Below are 20,302 nucleotides of genomic sequence, written 5' to 3' on the forward strand. Positions count from 1 at the left end.
GAATGTGGAAGAAAAGGAATATTATTTAGGTGCACCGTCCCAAAAGTAATACTTACATTACTCCTCCCTTATTCTATTCTTGCACTGTATGTGGGTGTATCTTTAACTACATCCTTTTTGAGGACTGTTCCATGGTTTCTCCCCAATGTTTTCTTGCCAGAGGAGGAGAAGCATTGGTCAGACCACTATGATCTGCTCAGTTCTTACATGGTCACGCAGATGAAAGGAAAATGAAAGGAAAAGAAGCAAGAGAAACAAAGCAGGAAAGAGATTAAAAAGAAATGCCGACATAAAAAAAAATCTGAGGAATAAAGCTTTGTATAGTAAAATATATAAACTGATGCAAAATAAAATGCCATGGTGTTTTTTCCTGGAAAAGCTGCGCAGATTCTGAATTAGAAAGCTACAACAGAAAAAGCAATAGAGAAGTGACAGAGAGGAAAAAAAGAAGACTGAGACATATGCCATAGGTCCATGGTAGCAGCAGGTACAGGGTGGATGAAAGCTACATGTTGGCAAGTCATATCTCAACTATTCAGCCTACCCATGTAACACGGAAAATACTGTGTAATACAGTGGTCACAGAATCAGCTGTAAGCTCTTCAAAATACAGATACAGTTTCAGTTTTCTGTCAGATTCAGAAATGATAAATTCAGTTTCACCCTGGCCTTAATTGAAACACCAAGATCCTACCATGAAACACCGAGATGATAAATACAGCTAAGAGGACACACTCTTACAAACTCTTGATATCTAGCAGATGTACTAGAGCATATCAAGCACTACTGAGAGGGCAATAAAATAAGAAAAATGTCTCCTTTAGGCGTAAGTGGTTTGCTGTGCCACTTACCACGGACTTTTCTGTCTCATGGTCATGACGGAGGGCTTGTACTAAAGATGTCCACTTTTTTTCCTGCATAGAGGAAATCCATGTTAATTCTTGTTAACAACACACTTAGTTCGATATATGCAGCTTTATTTTTCTAAATAAAGCATAAATACCACGAAGATGACAGATTATATGAAATTTGAGTAACCCAGTACTTAATGCCCAGAACAGTTATCAGCATGATTTATATATCTGAGTGTGGTTTTCCTACCAATCACTCTAGAAACTGTATTTGCTCTTTGATTTGTATATGCAGTCACAGTGAGTGAGAAATACACAAGCATTTTGATGTATTGACATGCATTAATCTGTGTATTAACAAAAAGAGTAGTAAGAACAGGGGGTTTTCCCTCTAAATAATGTAATTTTGAGCACTCATTAGCAATGTATTTTGCGTAATAATGACAAAACCCCAATATTAACATATGAGTTTTAGAGTGAAGCCGATTTTCTTTGATGAAATAAAAAACCCCATAAAGCAAAACTAAGTTTTGCACATCTTTGAGCAGAAGTGACCAAACTTCTGTATAATACCAGCAATAAACAAAGACCTTCACATCCCAAAAACCATGAAAAAAAAAAAAGACACAGGTTGGCAAATCCTGTCAGAAAGTTTCCTAATTTTCTTTTTCATCTTGGGAAATGGAATATTCCAATTTTTCAGTAAGTGGCCTCACAGATCAGTAGACATAAATGCTTTATTAGAGACTTCTGGAATTGAATTGCCTCCATATTTGGCAAAGATAGATATATTTAATCATAATACGAGAAAATCAATAAATAACAATTACTTCATTTATAAAGGATAAAGAAAATAAATCCTTGCTTGCCATTATATGGATAGGATTAAATAGTATTAAATTTTTAAAAACAGCTATTTTTGGCATTGAGAAGAATGAAAATTTTACTTATGGATTTCATATCCTACTCAGATATGAACAAAAATAAAAAGAACACAAGTAATCTGTCAAAAGCAATACATTAAGTTACAGTGTTACCTGTTTGTCCAGAAATCTAACCACATTTGGATGATCCTGAGGACGCTGAGGTTTCTCCTCTGTAAATTCATGGCTGTCTTTCAGTGTTCCTAAATTGGACTTTTGTTGCGTATTGGACTTTTGTAATTCTAACAGTTGCTGATAGGAGGAAGGAGGAATACAAAATTTTCTTTAAACACAGTTATGCAGAGATTGCATCAGGTACTTCTCCCATTTCTCATGAGTTCAGCATTTATCAAATTTCACATAATTAATAGTATCTTCATCGAACATAAATATGACTTGTAAAAGTACACAGGACCTAGCAGCTACAAAATATAAGCTACTCTGGTAATGCCATGCAGATTTGTTCTCAGCCATAGTTTTATGGTTCCCTTCCTAGTAAGCGTTTCCAAAGCATGTATTGAAAACACACAAATTCTGTCAGGACTATAATGCAGAGGTTAGCTTCCTCCATGACACTTATGAGAATATTAACATAAGGATACCTAACATGCAGCAACCACAACAATATCTACTAATCCATAAACAGGCATTCAAAGGCTGAGGAGTAAAGAAAAACTGACACAGTTGCTGAAGGGATCAATCATTCTTCCAAAACAATCCTTTAAATTACAAAAAGCACAAACCCGAAATTATGTTAATAAAATACCAGTACACAAAGATATAGCTATGGCTACCATTCAATCATTATTTTTAGAGTTCTGTAGGAAGACCTTTACAAAGATTATATCACATTTCAAATACGTGAAGTTCACTGCTATCTACTGTAAGGGATTCATGCTTTAAAATGTTAGAAAATTTAAACTGCTTACGTTTTCTAAGGTTGAATTTCTTGAATATAACTCTTTAAGCTCTTTCATAAACATCTCTTTCACTTTTTCTATTTGATCAGCCAATTTCTCTCTTTCCTCATCTTTCCATTTATGAAATGATTGTAGGATTTCTTCTTCTTTTGATTTTTGCTGTTCACATTCCTGAAATTGTTAAAAAAACATTATTTGTTATTTTTCCTCACATTCAATACAAACACAAGCTCCCAAACTACATGTGGAACGCAGTCACTTTCAATATTTGGGAAATATTGTGACATCAAAAAACATAAAAAACACCAGTTTTTCCAAGTATTCAAGGGTAGCAAACTATATATTTTGCTAGCAAAACAAGTATGCTTCAAAAAGTTTTGGCAGTTCATTATTTTTCACTGAATAAAACACAAATGACCTTACCTGGTCATATCAAAGATCCACTTAGTTCAGCATCCTGTTTCTCACAAAGGCATTAAGTGTGAAAGTAAGAAGATTAATATTGGGGCAAGCAAACGTGCATGTTCTCCTTCAGTCTCCAAGTTGCCAACTGTTTTCAGAGGACTTCTTCAGCCTGATAGTTCTGTGAACTTCAGCCTGAAGTTCTGTGACCTTCATTAACTGCATAACTTTAACTATATTTCTCTTCATACACTTTGCAGTCATCCCCTGTGGCTGCATCACCTTTTGCAAATGAGCTCCACAAGCTGCATGAAGAGCCAAGTACTTTTCTTGTTGTTGTTTGAATCTAGCTCCTGCTAGGTACATTTGATGGATTCTGAGCCCTGAACTGGAGCACAGAGGGAATTGTTCATTGCTACTCTGTGTAATTCATTACTTCACAGGTATCAGTATCTCACCCTCTATCTTCATTAACCTGTTGTCTCTTTTTCAGACTGTCAACTCTCAGCATACTCAGTCATTCTAAATACTGACTGATCATCTTTGTAGCCTATCTCCATAAATTTTATATTTCTATCCTATCCTCTTTTGAGATGAAGGTACAAGACTCATACACTGTATTTAGGCTGTGGCTTGCACAGGGATTTTTCAGAGTAAGTGATAATATTTGATTTTCTTTGCTAGCTGCTACTAATATTTCCATAGGACTATGTATCACAAGCTTAGATCTTGCCCTTCAGTAATAGCACTCAGCTCAGAACCCAATTAGAACCATTTTATCCCCATATACATTTACCCCACTTTATCTGTTAGATTGCTTCAACCATTCCATTACATAGTGATGCATTTTTATATAGATCTCAAATAGTTTAAAGTTCTGCATTTCACTGCCCAGGACATACATATTTTTTTAGGAAACACATCTTGCATCACAGCATTCACTCTGAATTTGTTCCCTAACTATAACATGCAATCACTGTACAACTAGGAAGAATAGGATCATCTGTATCCTTTCATCATGAAGGAGCAGAAGGGACCAATAATAGGAAGCATGGCAGTTTATATACAAATTCCCTTCAGTAGTAGTTCTCCTAAGAAAAACCCAACATGGGAAAGATCTTCTGTTGTTTCAATCAAAAGACAGTAACATTATGACACCCAAATTGACAGTGGATGTCAGTAATGGCAGACAAACTGTATCCAGTCACACTTCACATTTCTATCTTCCCTGACATTGCAGAAAAAAGAGAAGTTTTGAAAGCTTCCTGTTGTGTAAGACTGCAGACTGTAGCTTCAGGACATTTCAGGTAGTCCCCCTTGCAGTTAGGAGTCTCAGCTAAGACAAGTCACTTCGAAAGAGGCCCCCAAGGCACCAAAAAATCTACACTGCACTCTTATGAATACTCCAAGTTCCATCTCATAAACAAAACAATGCTTCAGGGGCAGGAGGAATGTTATAGATGTACTTCTCAAAAGCTACGCACAGAATGAATGAGTAGAATACCTTCCACATGTCCACATAGGGCCAAGGCCCATTATTCTGACAGTACCTGCACTCCTAAGTGAAACTCAACCAGCTTTTGATTTGGTCATTCAGTACTTCTGAAAATGGATGCTGAACAGTTCGAAGAAAGGGGGAACAAGAGGACTGAAAAAGAGAAGCCTGAAGCTGAGTTCAGGGAAAGAAACACTCCATGTTTTACAGAGGATCAGGGTTTCCTCTGAAAACAAGGAAGAAAATCACCATCAATCATTGAATATCAGGTTGGAAGGGATTATCCTCCAGGATATCCTTGTCTAGCTGAATCTTGAAAGTGTTCAAAGTAGGGAAATCCAGCACTTCTCTGGGTTGAGTGAACACAGTTCAAAGCGCTAATTCTCTTGAGACGTTCACATTACTTAGTACATATTACCTTAGACAACCTGGCCAAATTAGCCTGTTGTTCAAACTCTAACTGGGACTTGGTGAGCTGCAACTGCTCCTTCAGGTTTTCAATCTCATCCTGCAATTTTTCTATCTTTCCTTTCCTCTTCTGTTCTGTTTGAAAGAAACACAGATTTTAAAAAGGTTTGTTGCAATTTCTGGAACTGTGATACTTACTGCAAATACATTTCTAGTGTTTCAGTAACATCTTCATGAAGTGTGACTTTCTTAGACCACTTTCCCTCCCACTACCATGACTCTCCATAGATGCTTTTAAATACATATATTCTCTGGACTGCTAACTTATCCTCAAATACTTGTACTACTGACATGTGAAACAGTTTATGAAATATTTACATGAAAAAGTGTTCTATAATCTAATTTCAAAGGAATCTAAGCAACACAGGGTCATAAAAAGAATGTATGAAGGACAAAGTGAATCTCACTTATTCAATTCTTTTAGGTTACATTTATTCTAAATAACTTTTGTAAGGAGTCCACTTGGAATACAACGAATTATTTATGTGAAAAGAATTGGGGGAATATCAAACGAAAAATGTTAAAATATGCACAAGTCACAACAATCTCCAGTTGTGAAACATTTCATCAATTTACCAAGTATTTACTTGCCCATCATCTGGGAATCTGAGCACAATGCAGAATATTATTCCAGAAATAACTGCATGGGGTATTTCCCCTAGAGAGCCATTTCAGGCTAATCCTTTTATACAACAACTACTTCAACTGATTCTGCAGCATCTTCCACTGTCATTTTTATCAACTGTAAGGTACCCAAGAGCTTCTTTCTTCTTCCAGTATATTCACACTTCCTCAGGTGCTTACTCAGACCCCTTTCACTCTTGCTGCTGTTTTATTCAGCTGACAAGCTACAGTTCAGACCTCATTAGATCCTTCCCACTTTTTCTCCTCTCAATGATCCTTTTTTCCTAACTTGTTTGTAATCGCTGTTACTTGTCAATACTTGTTACTCCTTAGCGATAAGTATGCAGCCTAGCAGGAAGGAAAGAATTTAGATATGAATGTAAGAAACTTTGAGAACATTGTTTTTCAAACCAAACATCTTCCAGTGAAGAGAGAAAAAGTATGCAAGTTAGTGGTAAAGCAACCTTGAGTATCATAGATAGATGAAGTTAGACTGTTCTTAATAGTTTCTTGCTACATTTTACAGTCAGTTTAGTTCAGGAGAGCCAATTCAAACTGATTTCAGGCAGGGTGGATTATTTATGTTTTAAAAATTCATATACATCTACAAATTTTATTTTCCTTAGTGCAACTTGTTCATTTTACCCACGCCTTTATAACATACATGCCTAAAGAGAAATTGTGCTCTGAACTGTGCAACTGGCTGAAGTATTCAACGGAAATGCTAGTTCGAAAAGGTGCTGCAAATATGGCACACAGGTTTTTGTTAACTATTTTCCAGAGACTGAAACATATGTTGCCCAATACATTTAATCAGTCAGTGGCACTTGCATTCACACAAACTGGTATCTGCCACCTAAAAATGGAAAGTAAAAAATATTCTTCCAAGTTACACAAAATCATGGACTGCACATCCTCATTATATTTACACTTTTCTAAACTACCTCTCTTAATTTTTTTGATAACATTAAAGCACATACCGATCTCAGACTCTCCTGGATGACGCCTTTGAATGTGACTTTGTAAAAAGGAATACGTCATAAAAGCCTTTTCACAAAACGGACACTAGAAAAAAAAAAGCCAGTTAAAAACAGATTAGTAACATCTTTTTGGTAAATAAAGTTAAGGTTTTTAACAGGTTATTACATTTTGCTCATATGTCAAAAGAAGATAACTTTAATAAATTCCATCTCACAAGAATAAGGACTAAAATTCACATGGTACCCAATTTCTGTAAAGTTATCAGTACATTTGTGCTATCTAAAGTTTCACAGTGATGGTCATGAGCAAGAATCTGATTGTGCTAGGCACTGTACAAACTGAACAAAAAAGACTCTGGCCAAGCAAGTTCAAACTCAGATATAAACCACAGACAAGGACTCATATATGTAGGTAGAGAACTATAAGGGAAAGGTATGACAACCCTCTTCAGCAAAATATACAGACTCCAGCCAACTAGCAGCTCAGGTGTTCTTAAAATTCATTTAACACCACAAAGTAGAGCACCACAAAGCTGGAAAAAAACCAATAAAGACGGGTTTGAGCATATGAGTTGTAAGATGGCAATATTCAAAGGATATGTAAAATACTCAGACATTTCAACCACGGGGAGGTAACAGTACACAATTTTGTAAGAAAAGGTACATAGCTACATTAATATGCTACCTAGCATCCTTCTGAAGTACAAAGTTGTTTCAATTTCTGTTTCTATAATTTACTTATTAGTTTTGAATTTAAATTTTAAGTCAAATTTGGATCCCACCCTTTTTAAAATACCCTTTTGTTCACCTTCAAAGTACATTCTACTAATGTTCAGAATATATTAAAAATAGACGGGTAGTACAAGAACAGAAGCTACATCTACAAACTCTGTAACATACTTCAAGACTATGCATGAGGGCCCCTCATCACTTTAGGGTCATTCATTACCTCTGTTGATGCCTTTTCCTGGTCTTAAAATCAAGAATCAAACACGGTTAGAATGGAAAAAGGGGTTTTACCTTGGTATTTATTTTAAGGATCCTTAGGTGCACACGTCCAGGTGGAATGCACTGAAATGCACACTGCAATGCACACCCACAAAAGATCTGGTATAACATTATAGGTCTTACTAATTAGCACATCTATCAAAGACTCCCCAGTGAGAGGCTCGAGTGAGCACCCCTCCCCAAGGAATCTCCCCCTGGATGGTCCTATCTCAGTTTACAAAATGTGTTCTGGAGAGGACCTTGGTGTCTGGGGCTTTCTGATCCCTAACTACAAGGCTTCTAAGATGTTAATCTCCTAGCTTAACAAAATAAGTCTAAGAATGTAGGCTAAAAAATGCTAAGAATACAAAAAGCTATAGAAGGTATATAAAAGGGGTATAAAAGAAAAGGCAAAAAATCATCATGGCATCACTATCTCTACTTTTTTTCAAATCAAGACATTTTAACAAACCACAGGCATTCAAATAAGTCATTTTTCCTTATCGGTGTGATATGACTGTAAGAAACCAAGTTAACAGATTCAAGATCTTGTCATCATAATCAATGCCAGAAGGACGATCTGGGAAACTACAGGCCTGCCAGCCTGACCTCAGTGCCTGGCAATGCTCTGGAACAGATCATCTTCAGTGTGATCACATACAGGACAACCAAGGGATCAGACCTAGCTAGCATGGGTTTAGGAAAGGCAGGTCCTGCCTGACCAACGTGATCCTTTTATGACCAGGTGACCTGCCTAGTGGATAAGGGAAAGGCTGTGGATATTGTCTGCCTGGACTTCGGCAAAGTCTTCAACACATCTACCATGGCATTCTCCTGGAAGAGCTGGCAGCCTGTGGCTTGGAGATGTGCACTCTTTGCTGGGTTAAGAACTGGCTGGATGGACGGACCCAGAGATTGTGGTGGTGTTGTATCCAGATGGCATCTGGTCACTAACTGTGTTCCCAGGGATCACTGTTGGGGACAGCCCAGTTCAATGTTTATTGATGATCTGGATGAGGGGATTGAGTGCACCCTCAGTAAATTTGCAGACAACACCAACTGAATGGCAGTGTTGATCTTACAGAGGGCAGGAAGGCTCTGCAGAGGGATCTGGATAGCATGGATCAACAGAGAGAGGCCAATTTTATGAGGTAAAACAAGACCAAGCACCAGGTCCTTCACTTCAGCCACAACAATCCCCTGCAGTACTACAGGCTTGGCGCAGTGTCTGTAAAGCTGCTCAGTGGTAAAGGACCAGGGAGTGCTGGTCAACAGCTGCTGAACACGAGCCAGTGTGTACCCAGGTGGCCAAGAAGGCCAGTGTCATCCTGGCTTGTATCAGCAGTACTGTGGCCAGCAGGACCAGGGCAGTGATTGTCCCTCTATACTCAGCATTGGTGAGGCCACACCTCAAATCCTGTGTCCAGTTCTGGGCCACTCACTACAAGAATGACATTGAGGTGCTGGAGTGTGTCCAGAGCAGGGCAACAGAGTTGGTGAAGGGTCTTAAGGGTAAGACCTATGAGGAGCAGCTGAGGGAGCTGGGGGTGTTTTAGCCTGCAGAAAAGGAGGCTCAGGGGAGACCTTATCACTCTACAACCACCTGAAAGGAAGTTGTAATAACACAGGGGTCAGCCTCTTCTCTTCTTCTTGTTGACAGAACAAGAGGACTTAGCCTCAGGCTGTGCCAGGGAAGGTTCAGGTTGGACATCAGAAGGAAATTCTTCATTAAAAGGGTGGTTAAACATTGGAATGGACTGCTGAGGGAGGTGGTGGAGTCACCATCCCTGGAGGTGTTCAAGAAATGAGTGAACACTGCACTTAGTGCCATGATCTAGTTGAAAAGGTGATGATCAGTCAAAGGTTGGACTTGATGATCTCAGAGGTCTTTTCCAAACTAAATGATTCTGTGATTATATGAAATTCCCAGATTTCATATTATATTTAAAATGCTGCCACTGGAAGTTGGGTAACCTATAAAACACACCTTTCAGCAAACACTAAAGCCATGAATAATTAAGACAAATTTTGTTGAACAAATGCAAGACCTAATAAAAAACCAAAATAAAGTGATGTAGTACGGCAGCAAAGCATTACTGCCAACCAAGAGGGAGCTTACAGTGTAACAGACTGCACATGATTTACAGAATTAAATTGGCTGTGAAATAATGTTATCCATTCAAGCACAAACTTCATGTCAGTTTGACTTGCTGGTAGTGAAAGCAAACTCTTACTGCAGGAGACAGGATTAACACAGGGAATATTTAGGTTTTGAATTATGCAACACTTCTTGCAACTACTTTTCACAGGGTTAACCACAACATCACTTTATTCCTACATTGTACATAAGAATGTAAGATTTCTGAACAAAATATCAAAAAAGTGAAAAATATTATTTAAAATTAAATTTGTATTACTCACATGAAGGTAGTGACCAACAAGTCTTAAATTTATGACTTGTAGGTATCAGTACCATTTTATAGTAGCATTTCATGGTTAAACTTATATTGATGATGGATTAAAGGCATCACATCTGAATTCTTAAACAAATTTACATTAACTATAAAGTGTACCTCCACTAAAAGAGGCAAGTAACAGGCATATTTGTAAAACATCCAGGACTTTGAGGGGATGGAATCCGAACTACCCTCTCAGGAACACCAGTAAAACCCTTATTGTCTGTCAACCTAGATCAGGCAATATCATGGTACAGATAAGTATCACAGAGCTACTGTTTACTGATCACACTGCTACCCTGCATTTACAAACACTAGGAAGAGTTCAGTTTATCTCTAGCATTCACACTCCTGAAAACACTGTAGGAACTTCAGGTATTGTTGAACATCATTCCCTGAACTCATTTTTCTTAAATAACTTCTTAAATAACTTCTAGAGAAAAGAAATTACTAACAGAGAAGAAAGAAAGGGGGGAGGTCAGAAGTTTACTTTATATGAAATCAAATTACAAATGGGAAATAGATTTCCATCTCTGTTCTACTGCAAATGCCATTGAACAGATTAGTAATGAGACAAGTTCACTACCATGTTTTTCAGCTTCCACAGAGACAGTAGCACACTACAAATATTTCCATAAGACTTGATAATATTTGGCAATCACAGTATGAGAATTATTTAAATTTACACATAAAATGACACATGCAATCAGTTTTCTTTTGCAACACAGGACAGACAAACTGCTTTGTAAGTTGTATAAAGGTTTTTTAAAATAATACCATTTCAGCCGCTTGTCCTTGAGACTAATACTTGAATGCATGAACCTTGCCATATGTACAGTTCTACTCCTGGGGCATAAGGTACCTTTTCCATTACATAAACCCTTGAGCCAACTTAGTTGATGTCTTAAATATTGGAACTTTGCCTGTAACTTTAAACATACAGAGCTAATCTGAAATCATGTCAAGTCTGTGTCCAGTGTACTCTTTAGATTTCAGATTACATTTGAACATGAAAGTTGCATTCCTGAAACCTGTTGGAAAATGCTGAAGCTGAAAAATACTTAAACTACCACACCACTGTAGTGAGACAAAAAACCCTCCCAATAAAAACAGTGCCGTGACACTGTCAGTCAGAACAGCTACGTAGTAAGGCTCCTAAGGAAGACCCTTCAGGAACAGATTGTTGTGGAATCAGAGCTGAGCTAACTCACTGAAGCTCTTTACCATCTTGCCTGAGTCACCTCTGAGTCACACATACCAGTAGAAACTTTATGCCTGAAGAACATCAGTGCAGGTCAGTGACTACTTGCAGACAGTACATTACTGCTCAGCATCAGTTCTGATGTATTTGCCCTGTGTGTTTTCTGACCATGCAGTTGACAAGACACAGAGCAACACAAAGTAGTAATATATTTATCACAGGTTTTGTATGTGTGTGTATCTGACATTTCAGATACATCTAAAGCAAATCCAAAAGTAAAGACCACTTGTTTGTAACAAGAGGATTCGTTAAAGATGATGTAGCACTCTCCCAAGAGTCTCTGAAACAGACGGCAAACAAGTGGAAGCAAGGCACTTCCCTTTGCAAGGTCACTGGTCCTTGCAGTTCCAGCCTTTCACCCACCAAGCGACTGTACCCCAGCAGAGTGGGGCTGCTCTGCCACCCATCCCAGCAGGCTCAGAGCTGGCAAGGTGTGGGTGACTGGGCCACCAGGCCCTCTCCTCTCACCTGGTGGTAGTTGGCTCGTGCCTCCAGCATCATCTGCTGGGTGCTGATCATCTTCTTCCTCCGCCGGCACTCCTCCTTGAGTCCCTGGATTTCCTGCATGCGCTGGGCCACCTCTTTGCCCAGCTGGTCGCGCTGCGCCTGTGTCTCTCGCAGGGCCTCCTCCAGGCTACCGAGCTGGGCGCTGAGGTACTCCTGGGAGTGCAGCAGGTACTCGGTGGAGAGCTGCGCCAGGCGCAGCAGCTTCAGCAGCAGCGGGTCCGCGGGGCCCTGGCAGTGCGGGCAGCACTCCCGTTCGGCGCTGCAGAAGGTGACATGCTCCAGGTGCGCCTGCAGGGCCGCCACGTCCCCCTCCCGCGACACCCGCTCCACGTCCACGGTGCTCAGACGCCGCCAGTCCGGGTTCTCGTGCCGCGCGCGGAACTGGAAAGCGGGAAACGCCGCCGGTCCTGCGCCGGGCCCGGCCGCCGGCGGGTGGTAGGTGCGCTGGGAGAAGGGCTGCGGGAGAGAGACACGGCTCAGCCCGGGCCGGCGCTCCCCGCCCCGCCGCCCGCCCGTCCGTCACGGCGCTCACCATGTCCGGGCTCCGTCCCTGCGGCTTCGCTCGGCGCCGGCGTCCTCCGCGTCGCTATAGCAGCCCCGGCCTGCGAGGGGGAGGCGGCAGTGACGCCGCGCTGTGCCGCCTCCCTCCCGCCCGCCCCGCCGCTCCCCGCCCCACGGCCCTTCGGCTCCGTGCTCGGCATAAATCCCGTCCCCTTCTCCCTCCCGGCATCCTCCTCCCACGACGCCTCCACAGTCTCCGGGCAGCGCCGCGTTAAGGAGCCCTCTCCCGCCGGTCCCGGTGTTCCCCCTGCCCCGCGCACCGTACGCAGCGTATCCTTTACCATCTCCACACGCTACTCGCATCAACAAACATCTCCTCGGCTCCGCTCTTATGTATATGCACCCTTAACACAGCTACACAGCGTATGCTTTCTCTCTCCACGTTCCCTTCATTTCTGTGAAGTCTGTACATGGCACCCTGCTCGCACGTTCACTGGATCAACGTGCCTCCCCACCCTGTGTCTCCTCCGTGCTGCTCCTGACTCAAACCTTTCACACACCACCATGACTTACACTCCTCTACCCCTGTGCTGTCCTATGCTCTTCTCCAGCCTCGCCTACTCATCTTTCTCCCAGATGTGATGGCACCTGTCACCTCCCCACCATCAGCATACATACATATGTCGTTTCTCTGTACACCTGCTTCACGCTGCTGCACCCTCATGTCCCTCAGCTGGTAGCTCTGTGCAATCTCTCCAATGCAACTCCATACCCCTCCCACACACCAACCTCCTGCTGGGTGCTTTTGAATACCTTCCTCACCTTAACACAGTCACAGACTTTGCATTCTTCTTCCACATGCTCTCCTCACTCATCAAATCAACATACCTCTGCCTGCTAGCACCACACACCAGACCTGCTCTTGCAACCATACAACCCTACAACCTTGCCACATCTCTCATTCCTGTCTCATTCTACTGATCCCAAACACTTCAGCCTCATGAAGCACCTCACGGCTTGTGTACATCATCTACTTCACCATCCAGGCCCAAATACTTTCTTCAAGGCAATCCAACTGCCTATATCCCTGCCCCACCACAATTCCCAGTACTCCCCAGTTTGGTGTTTCCATTGCTCCTGCTCAGTTGCTTCAAACACTGTTTCTAAGCAGGAGCATCTTTCTCCTCCATCATACAAAATTACCCTATTTCCTCACTCATCCTTACCACTCTTCTCCAGAAACTTGCTCTTCCTGTTACCATTTCTTAGTATTTCAAGTCCCCTATGCTACATCTGCCTTACTGCCATGTATCCCTCCATTTATACCATTACTGCCATTTATACCTCTCTAACTTTTCCGTCTCTTCCACACATATTTCAGTTTCTCATCCTCTTGGTCATTCCTAGATACACATCTCTCCAAGAACATTCATGCAATACATATCTGACCATACACTCCATTCCATAGGTTCCTCGACATCATATATTATAGACTCACAGAGATGTTCTCAAGGGACCTCTGATGATCATTGTCCACTCCAAATTTCTGCCGGACACTAGTTCACATCACCTGTGGCATTTAATATGAACAGACAGTCCATGACCTCCCCGTACAACCTGTTGCATGTCTGTGCTCTCCTCCTGATGAAAACATTTTTCCTAATATCTCACTAAGTATCTGCTGTTACCAAGATTAAAAAATGGTTTGAATATTTTTGCAGCAATTGTTCAAGTAACTGTAGGCCACTACTAGAGTGTCCCTTTTCCTTCTCTCCACCACACTAAACAAGCCCAGCTCCCTCAACAACTTCTCACAGATCATGTACTGTAGATCCCAACCATCTTGTTAGGCCTCTTCTGTTCCCTTTCAGCTCCTCCACATAGTTCAGATTACCCCTTAATATCTCCCTTCACCTCCTAGGAATGTGTAATGAACCTCACCTCTCATCTGCATTTTTAACATTGCTCTCTCCAGTATAAACAGTAACATGTCTACCATTAAGCACAAAGAGAACTACTTCCATGAAAGTACCAATAATGTTGCTACATGCACCAACACAAGCATCCTTACAAATTACAAGCTTCTAGTTTTATGTAAGTTTCCATGTTGGTTGTTGCTTTTTGGACCTTGAACCTTAAGCTTACTGGTCACACTTTACTGCAATACCCAAGATTCAGTTCCATTCAGATTCTTCCATCACCTACCATGCCACTTGTTTTTAATTTAGAAAGATACTGTGTGATATTTGCAACATTGCAGTCTTCTCCTGCAAGGATGACATTTTTGCCACCTCCTTTTCCATGAACAGGGTCTCCAGCAAATTGCCACCTTCAAAGAAATCTATTTAACTTTTTTTTTATATATATCGAATATAGATCTGCCTGGTTTACCACTGAGCTTTGCACTGCTCAGAGTCCTGAAGTAAGAAAATATATTGCTAATCTTCTTCAGAGCTATTTCTAATATAACACAGATTCACTTCGATTTAGTGTATAAATACACTTATATTTATAAGCAGCTAGATCTTTTAAAATGCTGAAATACTGGCTATTGTCTAAAATGTTCATGCCTCAAATTCTTTAAAACACCTTGAAAAACAGGTATTTGAATATTTTTTTCTAATCAAAGGAACTGTTAATTTACACATAACAAAATCTAACTCACAAAGATCTGAGCCTCATATGTGCTGTATCTATTTGACACAGGAGAAATTTCTTTACATAAAAAACAAGTGAGTTTTGCAAGCTACCAATTTGTGTGTTAAGCAGAAGGAGCCTGAAAAAGCATACATTAAATATGGGCCTTTCACTGACAGATGCATGGGTTTAATTAGAAAAAAGTAACCAAACATTATTTAAAGCCAGCAAAGTAAACCAAGCCTGAGGACAGCTTATTCTCCTCAACCAACATATCTAGTCAGGAATATCCATACCAATTTGCATGCTGCTCCAACTAAACCCGCTTTAACTGAATGTGACCTTGCAGCGGTACATCATCTATACATCATACAATGGTCTTTGTTGGAAGGCACCTTAAAGACCATCTAGTTCCAACTAGCTGCCATGGGCAGGGACACCTTCTAGTAGACCAGGTTACTCAGAGCCCCATCCAACCTGGCCTTGAACACTGCCAGGGGTGGGAGGGGCACCACGAAGTTGAGAAGAGGCTCAAGCTGCCCAGGTATCTCGATGGAGATAGAAAAAGTACGGAAGGAGTGAGGCGGCCCTTTTCGATCTCTTTTTCCTTTTTTCTGCCGGATTTACTCTATTCTGGGAGTTGTGCCCATGAGGAATTCAGGGTCATCACCCACCCGCCAGGCCCCCTCGGTCAGGGGAGGCGCCGCCTGCTCCCCCGGCCTCCCCTCCCCGCCGGGGCGGGCGGCACCGGAGAAAAGCGGCGCCTCGCCGCGGCGGTGCCCGCGGGCCAGGCCCGGGCCCGGCATTCCGGGAGGCGGCCGAGCACGGCCGGGCCTGCGGGAGGCCCTGAGCCGGGCTCCATCTGCCTGCCAAAACCTCCGGCTCCGCTTCGGAGCGCGGCCGCCTGGCCGCTCCCTCCCGCCTGCCCCCGGGGAGAGGCCCCGCCGGGCGCTGCCTTCCGCCACCCTCCTGTGCCCGGGGTGGGGGGAGAAGCGGAGACTCCTGCGCTCACCTCGGGCTGCAGCTCCGCGGGGCTCGGCGGGCGCCGCCGGGCGCGGAGGGGCGGCGGGGCTGCGGCCGCTCCCGCCCCGGCCGTTAGCGGCGGTGCCGCGGCGGGCGGGCGGCTGCGCCCCGCCGGCCCCCGCTGGGCCCGTCCCGCGCCGGCCCCGCTGCCCCGAGCCCACGGGTGGCGGCTGCGGAGGGGCCGGCGGCCGGGGAGGCGAGGGCTCCCCCGCTGCTCGCCGAGTCGCGCTCCTTGAAACCTGCCCGGCAGATGTTAATGCCCAGGCGGGATGTCCTTTGTCTTGATGCCGTTCCGAGCCTCTCCGACCGAGAAGCAGCCTTCTCTCTTCCTTTTTGTAAAATGCAAGGGAAGTTACAACAAGCTTTGGAAAGGCTGCCTTTGGAAATTCAAGGCACGTTTTGCCACGCAGTCACCGAAGACGACACGTTTAAACCTGTGGAGCAGCGAGCTTCTTAGCGGGATGGGGAGTCCCCGCCGGCGCGGGGCGGGCGGCGCGGCAGGGCAGCGGTGCGGTGGGGGCAGGAGCCCGCCTGCTCGCCAAGATGGATGGGAGGTTTGGAGAGTTTCAGGGTCCCGTCTGCCCGCCGAGATGGAGGGGGGCTTGGGGGTCGCAGGAGCCCTCCTGCCTACCGAGCTGGATGGGGAGCTTGAGGGGCTGCAGAGGCTCTCCTGCCTGCCGAGATGGAGGGAAGCCCGAGGGACTGAGCGTAGTGCTAACTCCAACGGGAGAAGGTGTGGATCTTTCATGAGAGTTTCCTGATGTGTGCAGGAGAACACCATGTTCCAGTACAAGGATAAGGCCGGGAGTACGCTTTCCAGCAGGTATCTTAACTGAATTAATGTCAGGTGAAGTTCTTACTTTCAATGAAAGTATCTGTTGTATCATGCAGGTAGAATCATTCCTACAGCTACAGACCACATCAGATCCTTCTGCTTTTATTCCTCTTCCCTCTAAGGGTTTTGAATTGTGTTTTTTCCGTGATAAATGCTGTGCAGTCTTTGTGGCCACAAAGAAAATTTCAGTTTTTATTTAATATAAATTACGCTGGCAAATTCAGTGATGGAGGTAATCATTAGACATTTGCAACACCTAATCTTAGTTTAGGAATTCCATTTGGCCAGGGACACACCATTGTGTTCTCCAAAGTACACAGACTTACTGAGACACCAATTTACCTTACTGAACTGTTGCGACAGTGTACATGTGGGCAGATAGGCTGTGAACACCAGCTTTAAGAAGAGAGGTAATCATTCAGGTGCTTCTGTTTTTGATGCTCCAAGGGTACCTCAGCATACTCCAGTCACTAATGGGTGTTCAATCCAGAGGATCAGGCCAGTCTGAAGGAAAACCTGAACATGTGTCAAATGTGGACATCCAGTCCTCAGTACTAGAGACTTTTGCTTCTGCAGATCTGTGTCTGTTGGGCTACTAAAGCAGGCATTGCCAGAATAAGATGCTTTATGAAGGCTTTAGTGTGGTAAACCTTAATTAAGAGAGGACTTTGAAAACCTGCAGTGACAGTCACAGCCTCTCTGGGTCAGGCCTAGAGGCAAATATGCAATACAAGTTGGCGAGCGCTTTATGTGAATGGTTGGAGCACTCAGAAAGCAAGATGCACAAATGCAGTCCCTTGGGTGCCCAAGAAATTTTATACCCCATGCCCTTACAATGCCCTAATGGCAGCACCACAGGCTGTTCAGCATGCCTTCTAAGGATCTCTCTTGCTATGAAAGTGGTTTTTATATCAAAGTAAATGCTACCTGTGTGAGAAAATGCTGGAAATGCTCTTCAGTTGATGAGGGGAGTGGTGTATGAAGTGTGCAGAAACATGTGGGTTTTGGTTGCTTATTCTAGTATCTGTTTAATACAAAATACACAAGCAGGCCTTGGATGAGAGCTATAACCAAGATTTCTGTGCTGAAGGGGAGGTCTCTCACCCTGTAATTCTTTCACTCTTAATTTGTTCCAGAACTTGATTAATCTTTAATTACTAGCTGTAAGTGGTATAGCCTCACTTGGCAAGGGTGAGTATTCTTTAACCCACATTAGTGCCGAGTTCTACCCTTATATACACTGGTGACAAAACTACTCTCCTAAAATAAGTGTGGATTTACTAGTAGAGGACCAAGAGCATTTGCAAGGTATTTGTGAGGCTCATAGAGGGCACCTGCAACTGGAGAACACAAAAATGAGAGTGTTCTGATCGTGGGGTGAAGTATGATGACATCTTGGCAATGGCTATTTGGGAAATGTCCTGGGTAGCAGTGGTGTCAGTGTGGGTCAGCTGCACAGTGCATTGGTCAGGGCAGGACTTAGCATCCACCCGCCCATCCCACCAGCCAGCCAGGAGCAGGGCAGCTGGGGCAGGGGGGCAGCTGGGGCAGGGGGGCACCAGGGCAAGCCCCAGCCCAAGGCATTGGGCACCTCCTGGGCTCAGGGAGGCTGGGCAGGGCAGGGCTGTGGTAAGCTGGAGACTGACCCTTCTGCAGTGTTGCTGAGGGGCTGACATGGGGTCCTGGGCCCTGGGCACTGGGGGAGGCTGGGCAGCGGCAGCCTAGCCTGACAGTGTCCTCAGAACACTTACGTGGTGCGTTAGGTGAAAAAGTTATTGGTGGATTTTGTAGTATGGAGGAGGACTACACGTGTGCTACAAGATGTTTTAATTTGAGAGAGGGCAGTGGAAAAACTGTCTTGGGAATTGAGAAACAGACTCTTCAGTAATCTCTCTCCTACAGCGCTCTCAGAGTGACGCATACAAGTAATCATTAACTCTGGTGGAAAGTTGACTTCATCAGAATGGTGCAAGTATAATAATGAGTCTAGCCAGATTCTTAGTTTATTTAATCTTTTCCTTCCTGCCAGTTTCTACCATGGCATATTTTTCAATTTTCAAGCAAGTGGCTGTGTGGTGCTTAGTTGCTGGCTGGGGTTAAACCATGACAAATACCTATAATACTTCTATTTGTTCAAACTTTCCATCATTCACTGAGGAAATGATTTATGTATTTTTGTCACAGGAAAACAAAATATTTAAAAGAAAGGTAGAATGAACCACTCTCCTGACCCTTTTGTGTCTCACCTCCTTTATTCCAACAAATGCCACCAGCCACAATTAAGCACTTTGAATAGATGCTGCTCCATGTATTTTGATAAGTTTTATTTTCAAGTTCGGGTGCTTCAGATTTTTTTCAAATTAAACCTTTTTTATCTTCAAATAAAATAGTTTCTCTTAAAAATTTCTCTTCTTGTAACAAGTCTAGCTGGATTTTACTGAGATGGCCAGTTCATTTATCTTCCTTTCTTCCAAACTTGGAGGGAATTCAACTTAACTATAGAGAAATGTCTGCAAAGACACTGAAACCCTTGATACAATTGCAGCAATAGAAAGGTCACACAACCAAATACTTGGATTTTAAGACTTAGCTACCTCTAGGTGAATTTTTAATGGCATATGTTAGATATTTGTTCTTTTTCTAACAGCTACATTGTACTTTTTCACTGACTGGGCTATAATAGTTTTTGTGGGCAAGAAATAAACTCTATGAGAAAGGAAAACAAACCACCATCTCTCAGAACCTAAGTCACAAAGCATGCAAGGGCAATGTTTACTCCACCTTCCCCCCCCCCCCCCCCCATATAGTGTCAATTCTGATACTCAGAATTTAAGGGTATGCTTTGGGACTGGGTGTCCTCTCAGGACTTTCCAAAGTCCTGCATTCAGCAAAACTCTTATTTCTGAAAACAAGGAAATGAAGTGTTAATCAACATAGCAGCCACTCTGCAGAATCTGCACAAGCTCTTTGTTGTCTTCCTTAGGTTGTACTTGTCTGCAGATTGCTGTGCTGGGTGGCAAGAAGGATTAGCTGGAACAAACTTGTGAGTTTGAGCAGAGGTAATGTATAGACATAGATGGTCTGTGCTTGGTCTCTGGATATCTGGTTCTAAGAGAGATGCGAGATGCCTCATTTCCTCAGGCCATCGTTGCGGCCCCGGCAAGGTGAATCTGTTGTCTTTTGAACTTTAGCAGTTAAAGGGTAAATGAAGTCTTTTGATCCTGCAGTTGGGCGTGTAAAAGAGGATGCTGGATGGCATCACAGGCCAATGGCTTACAGGACTTGTAAAACTCCTCATGAGGGATGTTCTGTTGCCAGTGGCTTGAATGAATAATGTCTTGAGAGTGGAAACACCCACTTAGGACGGAAGAGTATGGAGATGTCTGCTAGAGCAGGCAGAGGTAAGGCTGCACACATACACGCTCTAAATTC

General features: G+C 43.0%; 1 protein-coding gene across 1 annotated transcript in view; it reads right to left on the reverse strand.

Moving 5' to 3' along the window:
- Positions 1-16,132, reverse strand: part of DZIP1 (DAZ interacting zinc finger protein 1) — a 40,318-nt gene extending 24,186 nt beyond the window's left edge. Inside the window, exons 1-8 of the mRNA XM_082278010.1 lie at positions 16,025-16,132; positions 12,407-12,476; positions 11,836-12,330; positions 6,664-6,748; positions 5,010-5,134; positions 2,704-2,865; positions 1,889-2,026; positions 852-914 (exon numbers count right to left, since the gene is read on the reverse strand). Of these exons, the coding sequence (XP_082134136.1) occupies positions 852-914; positions 1,889-2,026; positions 2,704-2,865; positions 5,010-5,134; positions 6,664-6,748; positions 11,836-12,330; positions 12,407-12,409 (1,071 nt within the window). The 5' untranslated portion in view covers positions 12,410-12,476; positions 16,025-16,132. The remainder of the gene's footprint in view (positions 1-851; positions 915-1,888; positions 2,027-2,703; positions 2,866-5,009; positions 5,135-6,663; positions 6,749-11,835; positions 12,331-12,406; positions 12,477-16,024) is intronic.
- Positions 16,133-20,302: the final 4,170 nt, after the last annotated feature.

The sequence above is a fragment of the Coloeus monedula genome (genome assembly GCF_965178545.1).
Source record: "Coloeus monedula genome assembly, chromosome: 3".
Taxonomy (NCBI): domain Eukaryota; kingdom Metazoa; phylum Chordata; class Aves; order Passeriformes; family Corvidae; genus Coloeus; species Coloeus monedula.